The 26,493-nt window shown below is 38.1% G+C and overlaps 1 protein-coding gene across 2 annotated transcripts in view; it reads left to right on the top strand.

Annotated features, from left to right (window-relative positions):
- C3H1orf21 (chromosome 3 C1orf21 homolog) overlaps positions 1-26,493 on the top strand; it is a 148,021-nt gene that overhangs the window by 72,555 nt on the left and 48,973 nt on the right. For both annotated transcript variants that reach the window (XM_026669268.2, XM_087960852.1), the window contains exon 3: positions 9,532-9,626. In XM_026669268.2, coding sequence (XP_026525053.1) covers positions 9,532-9,626 — 95 coding nt within the window. The remainder of the gene's footprint in view (positions 1-9,531; positions 9,627-26,493) is intronic.

Genomic DNA, 26,493 nt, shown 5'->3' with positions numbered 1-26,493 from the left:
TCAGGACGAAGGACCACCCGGTCAGAATGGAAAACACAAAGATCTTGTCTGACAGACAAGGCTGCAATCTCCGAAATATGATGAGCAGAAGTGATCGCTACAAGGAAAACTACTTTATACGTCAGACATTGGAGACTTGACGATTTGAAGGGTTTGAAAGGGCCCTTAGTGAGTGCGACAAGGACCTTGTTAAGGTCCCAAGTGGGATAATGGTGTACCGCTGGAGGGCGTAAATTTGTGGCTCCTCGAAGGAAACTCCATATGCGTGGATGATGGGAAAGAGAAAGTAGGCCTTCACAAGTGAGAACTGATGCCAAGGCCGCCACCTGTCTTTTCAATGTATTAGGCGGGCATCGGTGGTGATGGTAAGTCTGTGTGGCTCTTTGAAGAGGCAGCCTCTGTTGATGACTGGTCTGGTCCACCAGAGGAGAGATATGAGGACTTTGATGGTAGCCTGACCTTGTATTTGGAGTTGCTTCGGCCGGAGCACTGGTACGGGAGCAGGAACCACTGGAGGGATCTAGTGTGGAGCCGGGCCCAAGGGATGATAGAGATACATGAGATCATCTTGCCTAACAATTTTGATAGTTCAGCTAGGGACACCCTCTTAAGACCCCTGATCTCCTTAACTAATTGCTGAATGCTATTTAGTCTATCTGGTGACAGATAAACTTTGCCTTCCACTGTATCTATGACTGCCCCCAGATGGGTTAACTGAGTCGATGGTGTTAAATGACTTTTTCCAATTTATTGAGAAGCCGTGTTGTTGTAGGGATTGTAATGTGTTCTGAGTGTCTTTGACTGCTTGATGGGCGGAAGATGACAAAATCAAGATGTCATCAAGATAACACTGAAGTCGTACGGGGATATCATGGAGATGAGCAGCTAGCGCTGCGAGAACCTTCATGAAGGTCCTGGGGGCAGAAGCTAGTCCGAAAGGAAAGGCCACATATTCAAAATGGTGGTTATTATAACAGAATCTCAGAAATTTATAGTGGGAAGGCTGAATAGCAATATGCAGGTATGCCTCCATCAGGTCTATGGACGTGAGGACGTCACCCTTTCTGATGCCAAGTAAGATAGATTGCAGGGTGTGCATTTTAAACTTGCGATATACTAAGAAACGGTTGAGATGTTTCAGATCTAATATTGCTCTCCACCGCACCCCCCCGAACTTTTTGGAACAACAAAAAGATGTGAATATAAACCTCGCCCTCGTTGGGTGGTAGCTACTGGCTGGATGGCTTGTATATCCAGTAGGTGTTGGATAGCTGTTTCCATGAGATTACGTTTAACTGGGTCTCAGGAGAGAGGGCATGACATGAAAAAATCTGGGGGAGTGGATTGGAACTCCAGCGCAAGGCCAAATCTAATCGTGTCCCTGACCCAGGAATCAGACATCGAGGAGTCCCATTGGTCCGCGAATAATTTAAGGCGTCCGCCAATGGGGGTCAGGTCCAGGGAGTTATCTTGGACGCTGAAAGGGCGTGTTTCCTGCTCCCCAAAAGGATCTTTTGGATTGACCACCCCTTCTGCTCCTATCCCCGAAGTCGGACCTGTCTGGCTGCTGCCCTGGTCTGAATGATGGGGATCTCTGGTATCTGGGTGAAAAAGATCCCTGGTAAAAGGGCCGAAAGGATCCCCTCCGAGAGGACTGAGGGTTCCTAGGATCTGACTTCCCAAAAAAGGAAGGAAGAATTTTCTTTTTGTTTCGGGTTTCAATTAGTAGCGGATCAAGGGAAGGGCCAAACAGTCTGTCTCCCACAATTGGGGATGAAGCCAGCTTGCATTTGTGCTTAAAATCCGCTTGCCAATGTTTTAACCATAGTAAGCGTCGCGCTGTGACATGTGAAGTAATGGCCCTGGCTGAAAACTTGACTGCATGATAAGTTGCGTCAGCTGAGAATTCAGCAGCTGCTATAAGTTTAGCAATATCTTGGTGCGGTCTAAGGTTAGAATTAGGGACATGTTCCCATAAGAGGCTGAGAGAAGAACGGGTGAACAAGGAGGCGGCCGTGGCTGCTCTGATGGCCCACGCGTCAGACTGATGGGCCCTGCATAGGGCTAGTTCGGCCCGTTTTTCCTCCGGCTTTAATGCCTCCAGCGCATCACTGGGAATGGAGGAGGACGCTAATCCCACTATAGGTTCATCTACCTCGGGAGTTTTCAATAATTTTGAGAAATCAGGGGCCAAATTGAAATATTTCCTGTCATATCCAGTGGGGGCTGGGTACACCGCTGCAGAGGCCCACTGTTTCTGTACCAGGTCCGAAAACATGGGAGGAACTGGGATCACCTCTGCTTCAACTACTGGTTGGTTGAAAATTAGATCCTCTGGTCCCTCTTCCGAAGGAGTTGGAGTGGTAGAAGGGGGTCGACTTGTTTAGGCGTGCAATATTTTTTGCCTTAAACAAGAGAGATCTGAAAAGTTGTGGGCAGAATAAGCCTGTAAAAACAGGTTGCTCAGGAACAAGGCCCTCATCCTCAGACATTCCCCTTTCTAAGGGGTCTGTTTCTGACAGGGGCTCGCTGTCATGTATTGATCCTGATTCAATCTCTGCCATTTGATCAATTTAATCCACTTCTTCTTCTTCCTCCTCCTCCTCAGTCGGCCCTTGGAGGGGGACTTCCCCTCAGCGATTGGGAATCATGATTGGTGATCACAGGATATTCCCTGGTCATAACTGTGTGTTGAAGACCTGCTGCAATTCCCTGGCGGATTGCCAGCTCCATCTAGGCCTTCATCCTCTCTGGAACTTCCTCTGTAAGACTATCGTCCTGTTGAAGACCGGCAGCCGTCGGAGTGAATGTGGCTTCGGGAGCCCTTCGCGTGGTCGGTGTCCCAGATACTTGGGCCTGTTGGCCTTGGGGAGCCAAGCTGCGCCTGGATGAGATGGAGAGATCTAGGGGAGGAGGAGGGTGGGAAGAGGTAGACGGACCTGGGCTGGAGGAGGGGAAGTCCTGTGAGACCTTGTGTGCCTCCCGTGTGCACTTATCTATCTGTTTTTGTAAAGCTTTATGGTGCCTGATGGCATCCCTTTCTGAAGTTTTAGAATTCCCTTTAGCCTGCTTAGGTTTGTGCTGAGATTTGGCTTTGACCTTCAAGGATGAGGTCTGAGAGCTGCTACTGTCTGCCATTTCGATTGAAATTGGAATTGCAGTATGCTTGTTATACAATGTAATACTGTGAAGGCAGATGGCATGCCCAGGGGCCTGATCTGAGGACAGACCGGTTGCCCTGATGATGTTTTTATTGCCCCCTTTCCTCTTTTTTTTTTAATAATACCTATCTAAAATGAGTCGTATCTCAGTAATAATATTTTATTGATATTAAAATATTATACTGAAGAGAAAATTATTATTGTTATTATTATTATTGTTATTATTATTATTATAGTTGTTATTGTTATTATTATTACCACACACACACACACACACACACACACACACACACACACACACACACACACACACACACACACATATATATATATATATATATATATATATATATATATATATATATATATATATATGGCCTTCACACGCATTATAGTTGTGCTTTAAAGTTGTAGCAACGTTTCAGCAGAATCTCATCTGCCATCATCAGGCTTCTGTATTGTGTGCTGTGAGTCAGACTTTTACAGTGGTTTCAGATTTAAATTTGGGGCAGCCTATTGCTGTGCCAGAATGGTTTTTTCTTCATCCTGATTGGTTGGGAGTCTTGGTCTGTGTTTATTGGTCTCGGAGTTTGCTGTGTTCTGCTTGATTGGTGTCTTTAAAAGCACAACTATAATGATGTGGGAAAATACCCGAACAAAGCTGAAGGCCATACATGTAAGTACCCGCGAAAACTTAAGAAAACAAATATATATATATATGGCAATATGTATATGAATATTAATTAAGTGACACATTGTTACATGCTGAGAAACAAAACAGCCAAATTTAGAACGCCTAAAGGCCCAGATTGATAAGGATAGAGGCCTTCAACAGCTTCCCTTCACAGGCGGACACAGGCCTAGGTGCTCGCTGTTGTGCCGCTGGGTTGATTGGGCTGTGAGGGTTAAGCCAACAATTTAACTGTAAGAATAGCCTCGAATGTAGAAAAAAACCAAGACGAAGGTATAATGGTCCCCAGTATTTCTGAAGGGAATCTCTGCTCGGAACAGAGCTACCTCACACAGCACAAAATGGAATACAGGCGAGCAGCCATGAGGTCTTGTAAGAAAAGATGGCCTCCGGCCATTAATCTTTTGGCGCGCTCCCCAGCAGCAAACTCCCACCATGTAAAGGAATAGCCTCCGATGGCTTTTCCTATGAGGCTAAACGGCAGGGAAGGGTGGAAGGTACTAAGTATTTGAATCCTCCACCCCAAATGGCGTTCAGAGGGGGAAGGAAAGTGATACGACTCTGTTGGGAGCAAAGAACTCACGCCGCTGTTCGGGTAAAGAAACGCTGCGGCAATCGGTCTGAATGGCAGGGGTAGAAAGATCGGTTGTGGGGAGGGGCGCGGAGCAGCGCTGAAGCCTCCCTCCGCTTTGGGGCGTGAAATGGCGCTTCCCTGAAATGCGAGCGATCTCTGCAATGCGAGCCAACTTCGAGAAATCGCAATGGGATTAGGAGGCTAAAAAATCCTAAAGACAAACTGGTCAATTTTCAAACCTGCTAGTAAAAACGAATTTTCCTGTTTCGGCCAAGGAAGAATCACAAGCACTGCCTATCCCTCATGAGGCTGAGCCAAAAACTGGGGAACACTGGGGAGGAGTACCGTGGAGAAGGAGGAGCTTTCCACAAATTAAGCCCAGCCTAGACATGCAGAGACTGAAGCACCTCCCACTACTGGATGTTCTGAACAGCTCATGGGAGAGCTGCTTAGAAGAACCTCAGTGCATCTTTCTTGGTTTTTGGAACTAGACAAGATAATTGTACTATAACTTGCACACCCTGTTCAAGATCTCTCTCTCTCTCTCTCTCTCTCTCTCCTCCCTCTCCTTCTCTCCCTCCCCCTCCCCTCCCTTCCCCCTGTAATGTAGATTGTACTATAGAATACTATAGAATGTAGGGTGACATCTTTCAATTTGTTGTGTCATTCCCCAGATTTGCTACCATAGCTTGGTTAAAAACTTTTCTGACATTTCTTCTGTTACTTACCATATTTATGTGGGTATTCCATCAATTCCTGTAGTCTTCCAATTTGGTAATGACCAGTGTGCTGATTTTACTTCATTAGACCAGAGGTTTTTCAAAAGTAGGGAGGTCTTAGGAACATTAATATCCCTGCTACATAAGTATTTTAGTATACTCCTCCATCTTTCTTTGATCTTCTTGGAATCAGTTATTGAATCAATTATTATCTGTCCTTTGGCATCCTTTAGCAAATCAATTCCAGATTGTAATCTACTTCTGCATTCAGAGATACTTTGGAAGACTCTCCCTGTTTTTCCTTCCATGTCTACTTCAGTGTCTTTACCGATGGCATTCTAACACTGCTTCGTCTATCAGCTCTGTGAAATACTTAGTTGAAAATTCTTTCCTGACATTTTTGGCATTGGCTTCTGTTCTTGGAAATGTTCGTGATTTGCTCTAACATCCAGTTTGCTTGCTTTTGTTTCTTTTTCTTTGACAGTCTCTTTTCACATTGATCTTTAACAACTCTTTAAGTTCATTCCAGAGGTCCTCTGGGTTCTTCATCAATAGCTCAGGGTGATTCCCAATGTTCTCATTGAAAATGGTTGGTCAAGATCATATCAGGTAAATTGTTTTTCCCCCCTCCATTTCCTTAACTTGGAAATTGTACATAAATAGGTTATGAACTGTTGTGTAGACAGCATCAGGCCATGTCTTTGATGCTCTACTTCCCTTCACCAATAGTAAAATCAATCTGAGTTCTAGGTCTCCATCTGTGTTCAGGCATTGTTTTGTTTGTTTGAAGATGGTATTAGTATTAAAGAAATCATTGGAGTAGAAGAAATCAATACGTCATTGTCCTACTTCATTTTTATTTCCAAAATTAAACAGTCCTACTATGTTTTCCTTCTTTGATGTTTCCAACTTTGACATTCTAGTTATCTATCACAAGGAGCACATCTTTCTGGCATCTTCTATGAAGTTCAAATTGAAGTTATCATAAAATTCACCAGTCTCCTCTTTTTCTTTATGATTGGAGCATAAACTTGAATAATCATATTAAGGATTGTCCATCAAATCTGACTGATATTATTCAGGATCCAATCTGGATTGGTCACCGGGACCAGAGACTTAGTCTTCTGAACTTTTGGAATAAAAAAACTAAACCTTTCCTCCTGGTGACTGACCCAGATTGGATGCTGCAACATTATTCTGGGTCATGTATACTTGCCTTCATTCATGATATTACTCAGTCATTGATTGTATTGTAGCTAAGTACTGTTTTTGTATAAGCTCCCTAACTATAAAATAGCACAATTCCTTCTTTGTTTTTAAAATCCTGAGTAATAAAATATAGAACTATATGGGAATTTCTTTTTGCATAATTGAGGAAGCTAGATATGAAAAAACAGAAATTCAAGTTATTGATCAAAGTTGTATCAATGTCAAAAATAATTTTTAAAAAAGCCATAGTAATAATTGGTAAAAAGCCACAGTGGATGTTATGACTTTAAATAGTGTTTCTCAATCTGCTTCCTGCGGCTCAGAAGTCCCGTGCTCTTCCCACTGCTGCTCGGCCTCCTCGATGCACAGAGGCAAGAGGTAGAAGCCACGACATGGGTTTGCTAGGGAGACTGCTAGGCAGATTGCAGGATAAAAATCATCCCTGCCCTGCTTGGCCACGCCCACCCAGTCGCACCCGTGTCTCGTTTAAAGCTGTCATTTAGTTTAGCTCTGAGACCAAACAAAAAATCTCAAAGAGCGGGACTGTCATGCCCCTGTTAGAATCTGAATTCGAGGGAGAGGAGGAACAGCCGATAGGGAGTGGGAGTGTGGCTCCGGAGGTTGTGAAGGAAACTGGGGAAGGGCACAGGCAGCTGGGCATTCAGAGGAAGACCCAGGCCCATCCCCTCTTCTTCCTAGGGCACACAGGGAGGAGCGGATAAGGGAGAAACGTGAATGGCATGGTCTACAGGGGAGGAAAGGGCCTTGATCCCCTTTGTGGGCTGCAGCTGTGAGGACTGTTTAAAAGGACAAACTGCACATGGGCCAGTGCTGGAAACAAAGCATGAAATAATAATTGTTTTTCAGTTCTTATCTGAGTTCTGGCATCCTTCCCAGTGTGTGTATTTTGATATCTGTGGATGTCTTAAAGTTCTTGTACTGCCTTTTCTCATTGTCTCACCTGAAGCGGCTCCCCTTGATCACGGAAAGATTGCGATTTAATCCCCTTTACCCTCCGAAAGTCCCTTCTACCCTCCCGCCTTGTCTCTCAGCGCCTCTTCTCCGTGTACAGGAGGAGCTGCATTCTCGGCGATTGTTAGCCCTGTGGCCGAGGGGAAAAGTGAGGAGGCAGCAACTGGGGAAAAAGTTGGGGAAACAGGAGGAGGGTCCCCCTTCCCAGCCAGCCGGGGCTGTTTGCGATCACTGCTGTTCCCCTTTGTGAGGGGCGGAGCCTGATGTCTTTTCTCTTGCCCACCAGTCGTGGCTAAGGAAGCGCTGCTGCCGGGTACTTTTAATGCCCTCGGTAATCCAAAACTCAGCTTCTTGCTCTCAGTCTCCTTCTGTCACAGGTGTCAGTTCAGGAGTCATGTGGGGAGGGCTACAGAAGGCTTCGCCCACCTCTCCCTTCAGTTCATCTCCAGGCAACAGTGCATGTAGCCAGAGAACTCAGAGTGGGAGAGGGAGAGAGAGGGAGAGGGAGAAGAGAGGGAGAGGGAGAAAGAGATGAGATGTTGCTTCTTCTGGGAAAGAGGAGTTATCTAAGCAAGAGCCCCCTCCTCACTTTACCCCACCTGAAAGGGGAGAGGGGGGTCTCTTTTTGTTGTTATTTAAATAAAATGAAATCCACTATTTGTACCTAGTGTGGCTGTCCTTTATTTCCTGCTTTTTCAACCTCAACTGCTTTGTGCAGAACAGCTGAGGTTGAAAAAGCAGGAAAGAAGAAGATTTTCAAACGCTGCGCACACATGTGCAGCGCTTGTCAGCTGTCTGGGTGGCACAGCTGATGATTTCTTGCAAACGCTGTGCATGCGCGCATAGTGCGTGTCAGGTGTGGCTGCATGCACAGCGCATGGCTGGTCACAAAACGTGCGCTCACCAAACCAGTTCTAACACCGGCTGGATCCCACCCCTGCATTTCGCAGTAAATAAGTGGGTTTGGGGTTGCAGTTTGGGCACCGTGCCGAAAAAGTTCATCATCACTGCCCTATGGTTTCAATGACAGGATTATGATGGCTTTGCTTAACCTATTTTGACTGGTATCCTGGCTGCCATTCTGGTAACAATTCCTACTTTGTGTTGTCAAAATTGCTTCCAAATGCTGGGGAGAAATAAATGTAGTCTCTTCTCATATATTCCTATAGGGATTCCATTTTGATTAGTACAAACGTCAGGGGGAAATATTTGTGAAATTGAATTATTGCAACAGTTACCAGTTGTGAATGTTGACATTTGAATTAAAATAATACTTATCGGCCTCATGGAAATCCAGTTCTTGAATTCAAAGTGCATTGGGTCAATTCCAGGACAGATATTTATACTTGCTGTGATTCATATTATACTGCTGTAGGTCATAATTAGTCAGATATTTCTCTTTAATGTTGACAGTCGAGTTACCTAGGAGACACTTCTGTTTTCTCAGCAAGGAACTAAGACTTTTCAAATTACCTCTGGCAATGATTCTTCATTTTGACAACCTACATTTTAATTGTACTTTTTTAAAGTGGGGCAGAAACAATTTTTTCTAAAGTAACAGAGATATCTTGAACTTGTAAAATGCCATTAAAAAAAAATACTCTGATATGAAGGAAGACAACACTAATGTTTGTTGGTATGCTGAATTCTAGAGCTATGGTGCTCTGAGCTTGCTTGTTTTCTTGGAGACATTTCATTACCCTAACTAGGTAACATCATTAGTATTAGTCATCATTAGCACTGATGATGTTATCTAGTTAGGGTAATGAAACATCTTCAAGAAAGCAAGCAAGCACCAAGGACCACTCATTTCAACCCTGAGCTACAAATATTCTCCTTTATTCTAGGACTACATATATCATCGAATTTGGAGGGCACTAGATTGAGGAAGGCTGTTCTACAGAGATACAACAATCTATCACAAGGAAATAAAAAGTAGCAGTCTTTAGTAACTATTTAAGAGCCCATAAAATGCAGATTGAACATTGACCCTTGTGCATTTTAATTTGGAATTTCCTGATTATGTAATGTGAATTTAATAGATGGACTAAGGCTATATTTTATCTGAGGGTGTACTTCAGATTTGCATTTGTTCCCATAATGGCAACACACACACACACACACACACACACATTCACTAGCTGTAAGCCCTATAGTTTCTATTACTACTTTTATGTGTGACTTTTTTCTTCTCTCAATTTCCAGATGAGTATAGGATCAAACCTGTGGAGGAAGTCAAATACATGAAAAATGGGGGAGAAGATGATCAGAAAGTAGCTGCCAGAAACCAAGAAAACTTGGTACGTGCTGAATATTATTATTTAACAAGTTGGACGCTATTCTATGTCTCCAGTGAAAGGTGAAGTATGTAGAACACTTAAAGCACTGAAGAAGAACTTTCTTGAAAATGCCACGACTATTTATAGCTTAGAGGTAAAGTGTGAAATGCTACCTTCCCTGCTTGTCTTAATGAATTATCCCATTTTTAATGCTCTGAAGTGTGCTCCAATACAGTAGGCATATGTATTCAATCCTTTGCAAGAGGCAATACGGCTTGGCTCATGATAAATGTGTTTGCATGCAAAGGAGCTGTTACCACCCCAGAATTTACTACCTGTTGAAGAAGGAAGCTACCTGTTCTTAAGATGATATCTATCATTATTTACTCTCTGTGATCCCACCCTGAATTTTAAAGAGCTGGGCATGTAAATATACATATCCTCATAACAGAATTTAGAAGAATATTTTTAGTAATATGTTATAATGTATACTCTTGTTTCTAGCTTTATAATTTTGTAATATTCTTGTTTTATCCTCAGTTGCATATTGCCAGGGTTTGTGTGCCCTGCAGTTCTGTGGGCAAGGAGGAAATAAACTTTGTAGTAAAATAAAAGTTAAAACACTAGTCTTTATAGCATCAGAAATTTGCTTGAAAGAACAAGTACATGCTGTTTGAAATCATAGAAATCAATAATTGAAATTGATTGGTTGCCAAATGACTTGGGGAATAAGAAAAGAACAAGATTACAAAATGTTTTATTCTGAGCTCCTAGTTCTTAATTAGAATGATGAAATGAAGGGGAATATGCTGGGAGAACTCACATTTTTAGATTGGAATTCTGAACTCCCAATATTTGAAAAACTCTTGAATCCTACCTACCAGACTAAACAATACGAAGTTCCCACCATCTTACTTTTGATCTGTTAAATTTCATATACTCTGTTTTTGGGGAAATCCATTTCTGTCAGCTTTTTCTGCTAGAGAAACACTGTAAGTTGTAGAGGAGTTTAAGATATGTTTTGAGTTGTGCTTTCAGCTTTATCAACATCTTCATTTCTGGAAGAATTGCTGACTCTTTTTAAGGGAAAGGGATTGGGGCAGGGGCTGCTGTTTGCTATAAAAAAAAAATCTGAAAAATTGGTATTCTGATTTGTCATCTGCAAATCCTAATTCATTTTTCATTTGTAGGTAAAAGGTATAAGATAAGATACTTTTTTATTTGACAAATATTATAGCTGTTTGTATTAACAAGTATAACAAGAGTTGGGCATTATTAAAAATGTTCATTTTTGACTCTTGATGATAAACAAATCAACGACTTCCAAGTTGAAGCAAATACGACAACTTCCTGAAAGATTTAAGATATCAATAGAAGTTTGCTGTTTCCATTTCTATGCAAATGGTGACTGTAACACATACATTAAAACTCAGTTTATTCATTTTCCTGACTAAATCAGTTTTTGATTTATACAGATTATTTAATAATCTGTTGAACAAAATGTTTATTAATGAGAATCTTTTTTCCTTTTTAATCAGAAGCAAGTAGTAAGCACTTATCCACCAACATGCTGGATAAAATTTTCTAGGTTTACTTAAAGATCACTAGCAAGGAGGAGCAAATAAAGATAGAATAAATTGAATTCATTGTGTTTACAATATCAAAATTCTCTGGAATCTTACTATATAATTCCCATTTATTTTTAAATATAAAAACAAGATTATTGATTACTGATTATTCAATTTACAAGTCTGATTATGTTTAAATTGGAGTATATCCTCTTTGTCAAATTAATATCTGATAGCATTGTGTTGTATTATATAGAAACCAGATATTCATAATCTGAATGTCCTCCAGATTCATGGACTTCAGTTCCCAGATTTCTCAGTAATTGCCATGCTAAGGAATATTTGGTTTTGAGATTTTTAAAACTTATTTTAAAGATGGTTCAGATTGGTGTTGCCCAAGTATTTAATTTTTTTCTCTGTAGGTAGTCCTCAGCTTACGACCATAATTGAGCCCAAAATTTCTGTTGCTAAGTAAGACAGTTGTTAAGTGAATTTTGACCTATCTTACTACATTTCTTGTTACAGTTGTTAAGTGAATCACTGCAGTTGTTAAGTTAGTCACCCTGTTCTTAATCAAATCTGGCTTTCCCATTGAGTTTACTTGTCAGAAGGTCACAGAAGGGTTCACATGATCCCAGGAGACTACACTTGTCATAAATATGAATCAGTTGCTAAACACCTGAATTTTGATCAGGTGTCCATGGAGATGCTGCAATAGTTGTAAATGTGAAAAATGGTCATAAGTTTCTGTGCTGTTAAAACTTTGATCACTAAATGAACTGTTGTAAGTTGAGAATTACCTGTATAAGAATTGCAACCATATTGTTTTAAATCTGGGTCCTATCTTGGGAAGAAAGTAACATTAATGCAAACTGTATCAAGAGAAAATAAAACAATATCCTGTCCAAAATGTAGGAATCTATCGCAAATATCATTTATACTTATTTTAAGGCCAGTAGAATAGTTGTTGTTTCAATGGCCCTTTAGATTGGAATGGGGTCAGGTAGAAAGCACTAGTTTTGAAAATAAAATCATTTCTATGTGATATTTCATCTTTTAGTCTCTGCTTTTCTGTCATATTAAAGAAACTGTGCTCACTGTTGTAAGGTACCGGTACTTCTTATTTTGTCTGGAGAAAAGATAGAGGGAAATTTCTACTGTTCTGTCTGGAGAAATCTAAGAATTATTTTTGATATGAAGCCTTAGGGGCACTTGGAAACTGTAACTATTCATATTATTAGTACATATTCTTTATTTATAAATTACATTTTTTATCAGAGGATCACAGTTGACAAAATAAAGCAACAGAGCTGATTATCAAAAGCAATGCTTACATTCAAAACAACAGGAACAAGCACATTAAGAGGATTCAAACGCCTATGGCAAGAGATGTATCTTAAGCAGGCAGCTAAACTGAACTAATGGTGATTGCAAATACATTGCCAAGGGTAGGAAATTCTATAATGAGGGTTCCTTAATGAAGATTATGCTTTTAGAAGCATCTGGGGCTTAAGACAATGGAAAGGTTTCACCCTTTTCATTAAAGGAGACCAGTTTTGTTGGGTCAATCTTAATTTAATGCAGATAGACTTCTCTCTTCCTCTGAAAACAGATGCAGGATTATCTGGGAAATATATTTTGATTGGCTAACAAGAATGTTTTGTTCACTTCTGGTATTAGCAGTTTTCCCTCATCCTGGGGTCTTCCAGATGTTCTGGGTCTCAGCTTTCAGAATTTTCATCTGACTGAAAACCATGTGATTTGGGAGTTCTGAATTTTAAAGTTTGAAACGTTTTGGTGGATACCAAAATAGGGAAGATTGAATTAATATTTGTAAACTTTTTTGATTAGAGATGAAAAAGATAACAAAATATTCCAGTTATAGATAAAATAACTTTAAAGAAAAGCTTGAAAATTCTTGCTGAAGACAAAAAAAACTTCTTATAAATATTTAGGTATGAAATCTATGTAAATAAGGTGATGCGCCAGTTAAATAAGTACATTTATCTTTACTTTTGAAAGAACTCACTGCTTTATCTGAACAACAGTGCATTAAGTTCATAAAAATGCCATGATAACATCTCAGTTTAACATTCCAAATAACACTGGCATAATTGTACTACAAATGATATTTCTGTATAAAATATTACCTCTGAGTAAGGTAAAATGAGATCGACAGTGTATACCTGTCATTCAGCATTAGCCTCAATGGGGCACAAATTGTTAGTTATATGCTCTTTGTTTTTCCGTACAGATTAAGAAAATGTGATTAGGCTTTGACTAATGAAAGTTGATCAACTGATTCAGAACAGTATACAACTCCATAACTCTAATTTGGATTTTTAAAAATCTAAAATAATCAGAAATTAAAACCAAGAACATAGGTTGTAAGCTACCTTATGGTTGCCAGGAACCAAACATTCCAAAAACTCAGTTAAAATTAATTATTTATCCAGAGGGGCTATTTATTTCATAAATAGTTTGTAGTTTGACAGTGTAAAAAAGGAACCACACCTCCCAGTTCAGTCAGTTCAGTTTAATGAAAAAGGTAACGGGTAAGTGGTGTGAGTAGTTAGCTAAAGAGTTGACTCACTCTGTCTTTACAAACTATGGTTCCCTTCAGCACGGTGAAGTGCTCAAAGCAGCATAAGACATGTTCCACTCAAAGTAATTTTTAAAGGTCTCTATAAAAAAGTTATTAATGCCTAGTGTCTAGTTTGCCAGTCTCTAAGCTCTACCATTCACAGTTACAATCACAGTCTCTTGCAATAGAAAAGATTTTGGACAGTAATAAATCTCCCCAACTGCAGTTGTCCTGTCAAAAGAATTCCAAGCAGTCTGGGAAATCACAAATAACCTAAGAACAATATCTAACGAACTGAGTTTGTTTCACCTTTAAGCATTCTTAATTCCATTATCAAAAAAGAATTGGGTAAAAATCAAATTAATAGAAGAGTATCAAGGCAGAAGTTATTGCTCATTGAGAAAAATAATTATGCTAGTCTCAAGTTTACGAAAAAGAAAATAGTATCCTGAACATTTTCTGAGGAAATTTTATATATTTTCTTGCTGCTGTAGAAAATATTTTTGGTGAATGGATATTTGCAATTTATGTCTAGGCATGATTTATGGATCTCTGTTATTTATAAGCATCATTTATAATCCTGTGACAAATTGAAGCGCTTACATGATAATGTTCAGTTTATATATGTTTGTTCCCATTTGCTGTGTAGACTTATAATACAGATGAGAGGTTAGAGAAAGTTATATCAGGATAACTTACGGTGTAATAGCTTGACTATTTAGTTTTTACTGTTTAGCAAAGCATTTTACCTCTTCCACTCCTGGAAATGTAGTGAGAAGACAAAAAAAATTGTTTCAGGGTTAAAAGGCTGTTATAAATTATCAGGAATGAAAAGATATTAAGGGTAATAATTAAACATTCACATATCATAGATAAAAACTGTATTGAATTAACAAATGTTGACAGAAATTGTCAACAGAATCTTTTTCTCCACTCTTCATTGTTGGGCAATATTTTATAGTGCAATGTGTAGCTTTTTGATAATGTATGTTTGTTATGATGTTGGGTTGAATTAGTTTCTTCTATAAATTGTAATTACTTTTTTATTTTCATTGCATTTGCTTAACTGTAGGGTTTTCAAGTGAAATGTGAAGTAAAGGCCTTTAATAATAATCAGTAATGTCAAAAGGTGGTTTTATGAAAACAATACTTTAAAGTTCCTGATCATTGAATTTCTTATTGATACAAGCAAGCTACATTTGAAAGTATTATAAACATATTTTATACTTCCATATATCATCATTACTTTCCCAAACAGGCCTCACTGTGGAAAAACCCCTGTGCTACAAAATTGTAGATGTTCATATTTAACAACGAATCATTTGTGCTGCAAAGTAAGAGGGGAAAAAATCCAATAAGGGAAATTTGTTTAACTTCATTATATGAACAGGTTTATTTTAAGGTAAATATTTTAATACATTCAGTTGGTTTAAAATAAAGTCAGTGAACAGTCATTTCTTTTGACTGAACAAATTTGAACAATATTGCTAGCTGATGAAATATTTAATTTTTAATCTGGATTTCAAAATCATTTGTTATTAGAGGAGATATGGATTTTACAGACTAGATTCATATATCAGATTGTGCATAGTATCCTTGTTTAATTAAGGCATAATGTATGTACCCAGCTTTTGAGGGTTGCCAACCAATATTTAATTTTTACCATTGTGTGTGTAAAGCAGGTGACCGATAATCAGTTGTCCATCAAATAATATATCACTTGTTATTGTTCACAAAATCCTACTTTCTGCACGCATTCTCTGAATTCTCACATTGATTCACATTTGGCCTAATTGCCTAGGCCTGGAAAGAGGGCTGCATCATAAGGATGAAAAGTTATTTTCATTTTTCCCTATATTAAAGCTGAAATAACATTCAGTTGTGAAATTATATAAAAGGGAGACAAATTATAAACCACTTTATATATATCTTTTCTTAAACTTTTCTTGTCTTTGCAATGAATTCACTTTCTTTTCTTAACCATGGTTAACTATGTAGTCCTTTCCCAGTATTAACAGTTAAAAAACAATTGCAATACAGCTTCTGTTTAATCAGAATATTAAAATTTAGCTGAAAGTTTACTTCAAATCCTGTAAAATAATAATTTCAATCAGCCTTAATAATTATTTGATTATTTATTTATTTCATATTTGGGGCCTATAATTGTGACACAATTACACAAAGACCATACTATAAAACAATCTTTAACCTAAGATAAAAGTTTCCCCAGTCCAGTTGTGCCTGACTGTAGAGGACAGTGATTTCTCTGTTTCCTAGCCGAGAGAGCAAGCATTGTCCGAAGACACTTCCATGGTCATGTGGCTGGCATGGCTGTATGATGAGGTGCATGGAATGCTGGTATCATCCCACCATCAAAGTGGTACCTATTTATCTTCTTGCATTTGCAAGCTTTCAAACTGCTAAGTTGACAAGAGCTGGGGCAAAAATGGGAACTCTTCCATCACATGATACTGCTGCACATCCTTAACCTAATATTTAACCTAATAGACAGTAATTGTCAAATAGCCATACTGTAGGACAAAGGAAGTTCCTAAATGAAAGAGCAAGCAATGCTGGCTGTACTTTTGGGAACACTATTTCCAGACTATGTTACTGCTATTCCTGAAAAAAGCATCTTATTCCAGTTGCATGAAACTTTCAATAGGGAACAGGATTCACAATAAGCCCTCTCTCGATGACCAGCTTGAGTAGGCAGAATCCCTGATAAGATATCCTGATATATCCTGGTGACACATAATAAAGGGTTTTCTAGGCAATGACCAATACTTTGAACTGTGCCCAGAACTCAACTGGTAATCAGCACAGAAATTTTATTGCAAGTATTATTCTGAAATAGTTGGTTTCTCCAACTAGCAGCTGGGGAAAGTGGTAGCTTTTGAATCATCTTCAAGAATGTATTGGAATAGTCCAGTCATGTACTAATAAGAGCATAAGCTGCTGTCATCAGTGTCCTGGTCCAAATAGGGTGGTGCAGTAATTGAGTCACCAGCTGTAGCAATGTGAAGTTCTCCTAGGCATAACTCCCATCTGCTGCTCCAGCAGGAGTTATGAATCCAGGGTAGTCATGGACTACCTACTTCAAAGGAAGACCTCTAAACCACCCCTTAGCTGACAATTCTAGATATTGCAAATAACTATGTATTGCAAATAATATTGCTACCAGACATTTAAAGCAACTTTAGGAACCTCAATACATTTATATAAGCATTGTATAAAAGTCTTGGTGTTTATAACCCATTTTGTTTTTCTTGACCATATAGAAAATAATTATCAAAAGTTTCATTTTAGTACAAAAAGCAGCCATCTTAAGAATTGGTCATGAATCAACAGTAGGATCCTTTAGGATTCAGGCAGGGACACCCATGAAGTAATTTTATATTTATTTGATTTAGCTGATAATTTTGGATGCCCATTGTAGATTGCCTGCTGTCAAACTTCTCCAGTTGCTAATGTCTTTGAGACAAAGCCGTGGCAGGCAGTCTACCGTAATCTTAGGCATAGTCAGGTTTTATTAAATAGCAAAACTGGCAGGAGTTATGGTTGGGGTCCTGCCCGCTTATTTGTCACTGACCATTTAATGCTGTCTTCCACTTCAGTGTGTGATTCCTAGCTTCCAAAAAAACTAGCCTTGCTCTCCTGCAGAATGGGAAATAGGTAGAAATTTATATTGGAATTGATTTTTAGGTAAAAATGTAACATGGCTAAAATAAAGATCCTGCCTTTAGAGATGTGCAGTCATGGAAATGCAGTTCAGGAAATGGCTAGACAACTTTGTCTAGACTTGAAAATTAAGCAAAGTCAGGACGTTAGGCTAGACCTGAAAGCCGAATAAAGTGCCCCTTAAGTATTGCTGCCAAATAAATTGCATGACAGAGTCTGTGTAGTCAATGAAGATCCGAGTTTAGCTTACGTCTGCCTCTTATCTTTTCATCATACATGTAGCCAAGTCTTGCACAACCTTATTAATTTAAGATTTCGTTACTGTCAAAAGCAGCAACCTTGTATCATGTCATTAAGCTTATGTGACATCTAATTCGTGACATAATGTTAAAACTTCTATTTCCATAGCTATTCATTATAGGAAGGAAAGTAGAAACATTTCATAGGGTTGCAGTTTTAGGTGCCAACAGGCAGCCTATTTTGAGAGGGGGGGGAAATATTTTTAAGACATGTTTATTAAAGTCAGAAATCTCTGTGTAGGCGTGAGTTCTGTTATGAATGCTCAGCTATTAAAAGAGGGCTTGTCTATCAACAGTATTGTCAATGCATGGAAATGCATTCTTTATCTTACTAATTTCATACCTACATCTGTTTGCTATATATTTCCTGTTTTAAGGAAGTATTTAAAAATAAGAAGGAAAACATTGATTTGAAACATTTTAACTCTTTTAGGATTTAATGAAGTTGTTCTGGGAACTTGCCAGTAGTGAATAGATGAATCCAAGATGAAGTTGATAAACTATATGTTAAAAAGTGCCTCGCTTATTGTGAACAGATGCTAGAAAATAATTGTGTATTTTACAAGGTATTTATACTGTGTCTCATTCTGTTCAATTACATGATACCCAAAGTTGCTTGCAAAATGTACCAAAGGGCTCCAACAAACCAACTGCCGTATATACTGCAATATAAAGGCACCTAATTTTACACAGCACAAAAAATGGGCTGAAAAACTAGGCTTATACTCGAGTATATACAGTATATCACAACAAAACACACACAGTTCATTTATAATAATAGTGTTAATGAAACCACCATTCTCTAAAGTTTCCTAATTAAACCAGTACAGCCATCCAAAGCAAAATAAACCTGCAGAAAAAGCTTTTTTGGACAAGTCAACTTTTATGAAATCTACCTGGGAAAAAACCCCAAACTGTACAGACTTGCAAAGAATTATCTTTGCAAACTACTCTTTCTGTCCACATTTCAGTGCTTCCATAGATGAGTCCTGAATGAAATCTTTATAATGTTAAGAAAGCCGTTGATCCTCAGCTACTTGAAGCATACTATTAGGTTAAAGAGCACCACTCAACATCTGTCAAATAAAGATAAATTTTTGAGAAACTTTAGCAGAAACCACAGATACTAAAAATGCAATAAATCAGGGTTTCCATAAACTCAACATTCACTGGGAGGTTTTAAGACTGATGTTTTTTTTCTTTAATTCTAATCCAATTTTCTTCTTTTAAAAAAAGGGGGGGAGCTCATTTGTATTATTTGATCTCCTCTTTGTTTTCCTGATAAGTAAATACAAAATTTGTTCAGAAATTTTATTTGAAGCATAGTGTTTGATCTTGACTAGGTAAACCTTATTGAGATATTTAACTTACCCCAACACACCAGCACTGGTTAAAGGCTATGAAGCAATATTGAGGACCAATTTGGTTCACGACAAACTACTCCTAAAACTAAAATCTTACGGTGTCTCTGGACACCTGCATTACTGGATAGAAGCATTCCTGTCAAACAGACAACAAATGGTCAAAATTGGGAGCGTCCTATCAAATTCTGTACCTGTCAACAGTGGTGTCCCCCAAGGCAGTGTTCTAGGACCAACTCTCTTCATATTCTACATAAATGACCTCTGTGATCATATTAAGAGCAACTGTGTTCTCTTCACTGATGATGTAAAGCTATTCAACATCACAGACAATCCTGCTACTCTTCAAAAAGACCTTGACTATGTATCAGAATGGTCAAACAAATGGCAACTTCAAATCTCACAAATAAATGCTCTGTCTTACATATTGGCAAAAAAAATCAGAAAATAAAATACAGGCTGAATAGTCAAGACCTTGTTGATGATCCAAACTCTGTCAAGGATCTTGGAGTAATCATCTCTAATGATCTGTGTGCAAGAGCCCACTGTAACTACATAGCCAAAAAGGTGTTAAGAGTTGTTAACCTAATCTTACGTAGCTTTTTCTCTGGTAATATCACACTACTAACTAGAGCATACAAAACATTTGCTAGACCAATACTCAAATACAGCTCATCAGTCTGGAATCCACATTACGTATCTGATATCAGCACAGTTGAGAAAGTCCAGAAATATTTCACAAGAAGAGTTCTCCACTCCTCTACTTGTTGCAGAATACCTTATGCCACCAGACTTGAAATTCTAGACCTAGAAAACCTAGAACTATTCCGCCTTCAGTCCAATCTAAGTATAGTATATAAAATCATACATTGCAATGTCCTACCTGTCAATGAATACTTCAGCTTCAACCATAACAATACAAGAGCAAACAATAGATACAAACTCTAGGTTAATCGCACCAAGCTTGATTGTAGGAAATATGACTTCAGCAACAGAATGGTCAATGTCTGGAATATTCTACCTGACTCTGTGGTTTCTTCCCCAAACCCCCAAAACTTTAACCTTAGACTGTCTACTATTGACCTCACCCCTTTCCTAAGAGGTCTGTAGGGGGCGTGCATAAGCACACCAACATGCCTACCGTCCCTGTCCAATTGTTTCTTTTATTTTTTATTTTTTTATATGTATCCATTTATTCATAACTATGTTTTTACTTATTCCTATTATCTTGTAAGCAATTGACAAACCAAATAAATAAATAAATAAATATGCCTTTTGGCAAACTTGTATGTAGTGGTGCATAGATAAATTGCCTTTAGTGATTGCAGCAAGTCATGTTTTGCTTCTAATAATGGAGATGTAACACTGATCCTTCTCATTCAAAGTAGTGAAATATACAGTAGTACATGGTCTTTCTTCCTCCCATGCTATAAACAGTGCAGTCCACAAATTGCTTGATACATCTCATGTGAGCCTAGTAGTGCATGAACCAGACTATGACTTTGACTGCCTTTTTTATGCTGCGTTGCCACAGAGGCCGGAAAATACTCACGCGTTAAATGTAAATGGTGCATAAAATCCATGCACGGATTGAATGCCCAGTGGTCCACACTGTATTCTTGTTCTCGGTTCTGTGTGGGATAATTACTATGCATCTGAGCTTACATATGTCTAGCTATGTGTGCCTGACTCATATGCAAACGTTGACACTGTGTGCATTGTGTGGGTGGCTGCAGTCCTGCGCCTTCTGTATGCCTAGGCATCTGTAGACTTGGAAATACTCCAAATTGGTCTTCAAGATTGCTTCATAGCCTCTAACAGTGCTGGTGTGTTGGGGTAAGTTAAATGCCCCCTGAATGAAGCCTTCCCGTTTCCAGTGACTCTTAAGACAGTACCACATGTGTCTTTGTCTCCCTATAATTTTATCTGTATAATGCCTTGCCATCTGGTGTCTCTCAGGCCTCATTACTGCCAGCTTTACAGGAAGCTCTGAAGATTTGTTTACCTGTCCTTTTCCTTGAATAAGTCCTGTGGTATATTGCTCTGCACAGGGCTGCAACTAGGGTTGGTTTCACTTTTCTTAATGTTACTGTAACTTTTGTACCATATCGGTTTGAATTCCTTAAAGACATTTTACATATAATGTAATAATTATAATTTATTATCATTTAATGTATTATCAATAGTCCTGTAACTTATAGTAATAGGCAAAAAAATTATAAAAACAATGAATACAAATATAAAACCATAGTAATAAATATCGTAAAAAAACCCCACATAAGTAACATTTGATCATAACTTAGGTATTTAAAATGGTGCAAGATCATCCTCTAAACCTCAGTGCAAAATGAAACATATTAATAACAAAAGACTTTTAATACTTTGGGGGAGCAAAGTATTCCCAATTATCATTCTTCATAAGATGAACATCAACTAGCCATTTCCTAGGCAGTATTACAGAAGTGGCTTGCAAATAAATGCCTTATTCAAGGATTTGTAAAAAAAAAAAAAAAAAACAATTTCCAGGCTAATATATGGATCTAGAATTGTCTTTTTTGCCCCTGCTTAGCTTCCAAAAACAGCCAAAGTTGGCTAGGTGCTGCCACCTGCTGATGTCTACAGGATATACAGTTTCCTTTGGAGGAAACTATGGAGATTCTCAGTCTTTTGGGTCATGGCTGTCCCAAAAGGGCTTTTTCAAAAGGCAGCTGGACTTCCTTGAAGACTTTTCACTTCTCATCTTAGAAGCTTCTTCACTTCTGATTGAATGGTGGAGAATGGAAGGATTGTAAATGGGTATTTGTAAAAGGTTACTTACAAGAAAAAAATTTGTATTGCCATTCTGAATCACTGCTCTGCTCTACTCTGCTGAAATTAGAGATAAGATAAGAAAACTGAGAATGGGAAATGAAGAGATGTAGTAGGGAGGAAGAGATATAAGAGGATTGCTTTTGTCTCCTCTTGAAGTCATCCCATTCTACCTAGCAAAGTACTTGGTTGTTGTTCTTTTTTCTTTTCCTCTTCTTACTTCTGTTAGCTTGAATGTTCATTATGAACTTGAAGCAATGTGTATTGTGTATCATTTATTTAAAATAAATGTGGGGCAGATAAATGTCATACTTTGGAATTCAACATTTTCATGTCCTTTAAAATTCACATGGAAAGCTTCTGTGACTTAGCCTTGACTGGTCTTACGCTTATTAGATCCATATAAAGAATGTGTGGGTTTTAAAAGTCAGAATTTGTGTATTGCCCAAGTCAGTGAAAGAGGCACATTCTATATATTTTTATTTTGTGTTTTAGATTGTTGTTTTCAGCTGTAATTGCTGCTGCAGAAAGCCTGTTTGGTATCTTTCTAGCCTTAAGTGCCAGGTTAAGTGATGAACGGCTTTCTTCAGAAGTATCAACAGTATGCATCTTATTCTGTCACTCATGTTTCATCCCTGAGAAATCTTGAACAGATCCCCACAGAAAAGGGAAAGCAAGCAGTTCTTGTCATTTTCCCGTAGCAAGCAGCTCATGGTCTGTTACCCACTAGGATTGATATGAAGGAATAAGGGCCAATTTTTTTGCTGGCCTGCTGTGGAGTCAAAGCAATCCTTAACCAGCTATGAGTTAAGTGGGCTCCTTGTAACGCAACATGTCACCATTGTTTTTGCAGGCTGAAGATTACATGGTTATTCATCATACATTCTGCATAACTACTCAGAAAGTAATGGCCCAGGAAGCAGTGCTGAAAGCAAAGGTTTATTCTTAAGTATATAGCAACCATATTATAAAACAAGGCAGAACCTAAGTCCCATTTATGAAAATTGAATGAGGGCTCTACAGAGTTAGTGATTCTCTCCCTCCCCACTTAGTATTGTGTAGCACAGAAAGGAAAATTGAAAAGGGGATCAAATCAGTAGCTTTTATTTTCCTCAAGGGTAGAAGCCTTGTTTGAGTAAGTTCAGTCAGTTGAGCTAATCACCATAAACAAGAGAGACACAATGTAATAGTCCTGTAGAAGGTTTGAAGATCAGCTGTTCTGAAAAATAATTTTTGAAAAACCTATATTATTATCATTAGAGAGAGCAATTGGTGATCAGTGATTCTTGGCCTTTTTATCATATAAGTACATTTATTTTAGGCATACCAAGCCTGAAGAAGAATGGTTTTAAAATGAACCTTTCTATGAATTAAGTGGAGGATTTGTATCCTCAGAAATCTTTTTGTTGTTTTGTAATTATTGGCAGTGTAACACTAGCAAATGAAAAGCCATAAATTCTTAATTATGAAAGATGGTCGCTTAATTTGAGGGAAGGTTACTCTCTCTTAGTCCAATCTATTAACAGGATTGTTTTTGTCATGAAAGCAGGTGAGAACATTCTATGTCATCTGGAGTTCTATAAAAAAGGGTGGGATATAAAATCATCAACCACTAATCTTGTCTGTGTAACTAGGGAATGATGATCTAGAGATCATTTAGGAAGAGTGTCTTTTCATGACTGCTTAAAATGAATCCTTCAGTCTTCTGCAGGATTTAATATAATAAAAAGCAGTTATTGTAATTTTTAATGAGCATCCCACAATTTATGGTAGCTTAGAAATGCAAAGAACTATAAAATAATGATTATAGCTGGAATGTGTTGCAAATGGGGGTAATAGGCTATGGTTTCCAAGAATAGAAGTGGGAAATTATGAAAGATTTATAATGGATATTATTTCCATCCCAACCTAAATTTACAACTTTTTGTGAATTGTGTGGTATGACTAATTAATTGGAATGCATAATATATTACCAAGCTAACAGCAGTGTTTAGTCAACTTTGGCTGATCTTGAAAAAGCTATGTAATATTGGTACTTGTACAAGAGACTACAAGGAAATCCCAGAGCTGTAGGCTAAACTGGAAAGTTTAGAAAATTATCCCAAAATAAGGCATTGGCAAACCCATTAGATACTGTTGCCAAGAAAAATAAAATCTAAAAGCTTGACCTCAGGAAGCTTATTTACTGTATATATCTGTGGATAAGCCAAGAATGTTAGGTGGCAAAAAAAACACCACCAAATTGCATTCAACTTGTGTGTGTGTATGTGTGCGTGTGTGTGCATGTGCGTGTTTATGTATTAATATATAAATTCTTATTTAAAGTACCCAAATATCCCATATATGCTCATCCACATATAAGGAGACTCTCAAATTTTAAATCAAAATACCCTCCCTGAAAAATGCATCACTCTCAGATAAGCCAATTGTGAAAATTAAAACATAAGAAAATTTCAAACATCAGTGGATAGGCTTATGATACAAGAATATATGGTACTTTCCGCAATGGCTTGTATTGCATTGCCCACAAAGTGAGCTCACTCAATATGTATCTGGACAGTAAACATTTGTTTCATTCTGGTTACATATAAAACTGGTCTTTACTCAAATATTTGTAAGTGAATTGTCTGAAATTCAGTAGTTTTGCCTATAAAAAAGGAGATAAGCAAGAGGTCAGCTATGAGTTTTGCTTCTAGAAAAATATATGTGGCTTTATGAAAACATACAGATTATACTTAATGGTTTATTGAAGTTGTCGCAACAGCCCTTTAGAAAAGTGTATGCATGTATTTTCATTCTCTCAGATAGAGAGAGAGAGAGAGAGAGATGACAGATGATAGACAGACACACAAATAGTAAATTTGTTTTACTATTTTGCACAACTCATTGTACCTAATTGTACTTTATTAAAATGCTAACATTGAAGAATCAAGAATACACTTTTATTTTTACATTGATTTAACTATTGAATCTACTTGGATGTGTCAACTTGTTTTAAGTGCTTCATCTCCAATCCAAATGCTACTGTAAAGGTAAACCTGGTATCTGGTTTTTTTCACTAAGCCTTGTTAACTTGAAACCCAATTTGTATGTAACAATAGAAGCTACTTCCTTCGTTGTGAGTTCACTATAGTTAATTCATCCACATTGCTATACATATAATTCTTTATCAAGAATTTGCTCCAATTACGAAAGGGAGAAAGAAGTTGTCGATGACAGAAAAGTCTGAGTGTGACTAGAGTATTTTAGATCACACAAAGGATATTGCATTTTTTTCCTTAGCTTATGCAACGTGCATGGACATCCTTGGTGCCTATTTTTTATAAAGCATCTAATCTTAGTCATCAGAAGCCCACTGCGTGTTGTCAATCCAAGGTAGCATCAAGATAATGGATCTCAGCCCTTTGCTAAAGTGAAAGGAAGGTGATGAATCCCTGACCAGGCTAGGATTGAAATTGGCTAGAACAGAGATGTCAAACTCATGTCACGGTGGCGTCACGTGATGTATCGGGGCTTTTTTCCCCCTTCATTAAACCGAGTATGGGCATGACCAGTGTGTGACGCATGCGGGTCGGGAGTTTGACAGCCCTGGCCTAGAACGACCATCTTCTCAATTCCACACTGTGTGGAGCTTCCAGTTTTTCATGATTCTCAGTGCAGTGTCACAACTCTTTTGCTCAACTTTTCTTTTCTTAGTAAAAAGCTTGAATATTTTTAATGGCAACTTCTGCAGACTTTCTTTTTTCACATAGTCTTGATGGTTAGCAATGCTACAAGGTATGCGGCAAGTACAGACACTTATTTTCCATGGGAGAAAACACTTTATTCCTGGAAGACAGGAACATGAACAGGCAGGATCAGAACAGAGGCCCTCTGCTGATCTTAACCATGCCTGTTATAGTTTGATTCTTTTATATTGGACACAGAACCCAGTATTTAAGGGTGTGCCTTGAATGGGAAAACTAAACAGAAGACAGAATACATATTAGTCAGAAACAACTGCGATTTTCATATATTTAATAGGAAGCCTCAGGGTAGGTTCAGCTTTGCAGATACTGGGGGATACATGCTGGATGGTGAATTCTGGGAGTTGAAGTTGACACCTCATAAAATTCCCAAAATTGAGAAACACTGCTCTAGGCATTTTTTTTTCTTTTTCAACATTGATAGTAGCAAACTAGGAGTTTTTAGTGATGCTGCTATTTTTATTGAATTCTGAACCAGGGATACATTTCTAGGGTGTTTTCCCCCTACCCTAGCAAATTGTTTCAAGCTAAGGTTTCTCTTGGGTTCAAATCTTTTTCCATCTCTCACATTTTCCTTCCATCACAAGTCTACCCAGGCTTCAAATTGAAACTTCTAAAAGAAGTTGCAGTAATAACAGAAAAAAACATTTCCCCCATTTTTCTAGGAAATAAATTCAAAATAGAAATTTTGGGGAGAATAGAAATCTACGCAAAACATATTTATATATGTGTATGTGTGCAAATACGTAAATCCTTTTTTGTTTTGTTTTACAGCTTATATTCTTATAAAAGCATGTTTAAAGTATAGAATAGAATAGAATAGAATAGAATAGAATAGAAT

The sequence above is a fragment of the Notechis scutatus genome, chromosome 3 (genome assembly GCF_049901735.1).
Source record: "Notechis scutatus isolate UNSWTSFEM ecotype Mainland chromosome 3, rNotScu1.2, whole genome shotgun sequence".
Lineage (NCBI taxonomy): Eukaryota > Metazoa > Chordata > Lepidosauria > Squamata > Elapidae > Notechis > Notechis scutatus.
This window is presented reverse-complemented; position numbering and strand designations above follow the sequence as displayed.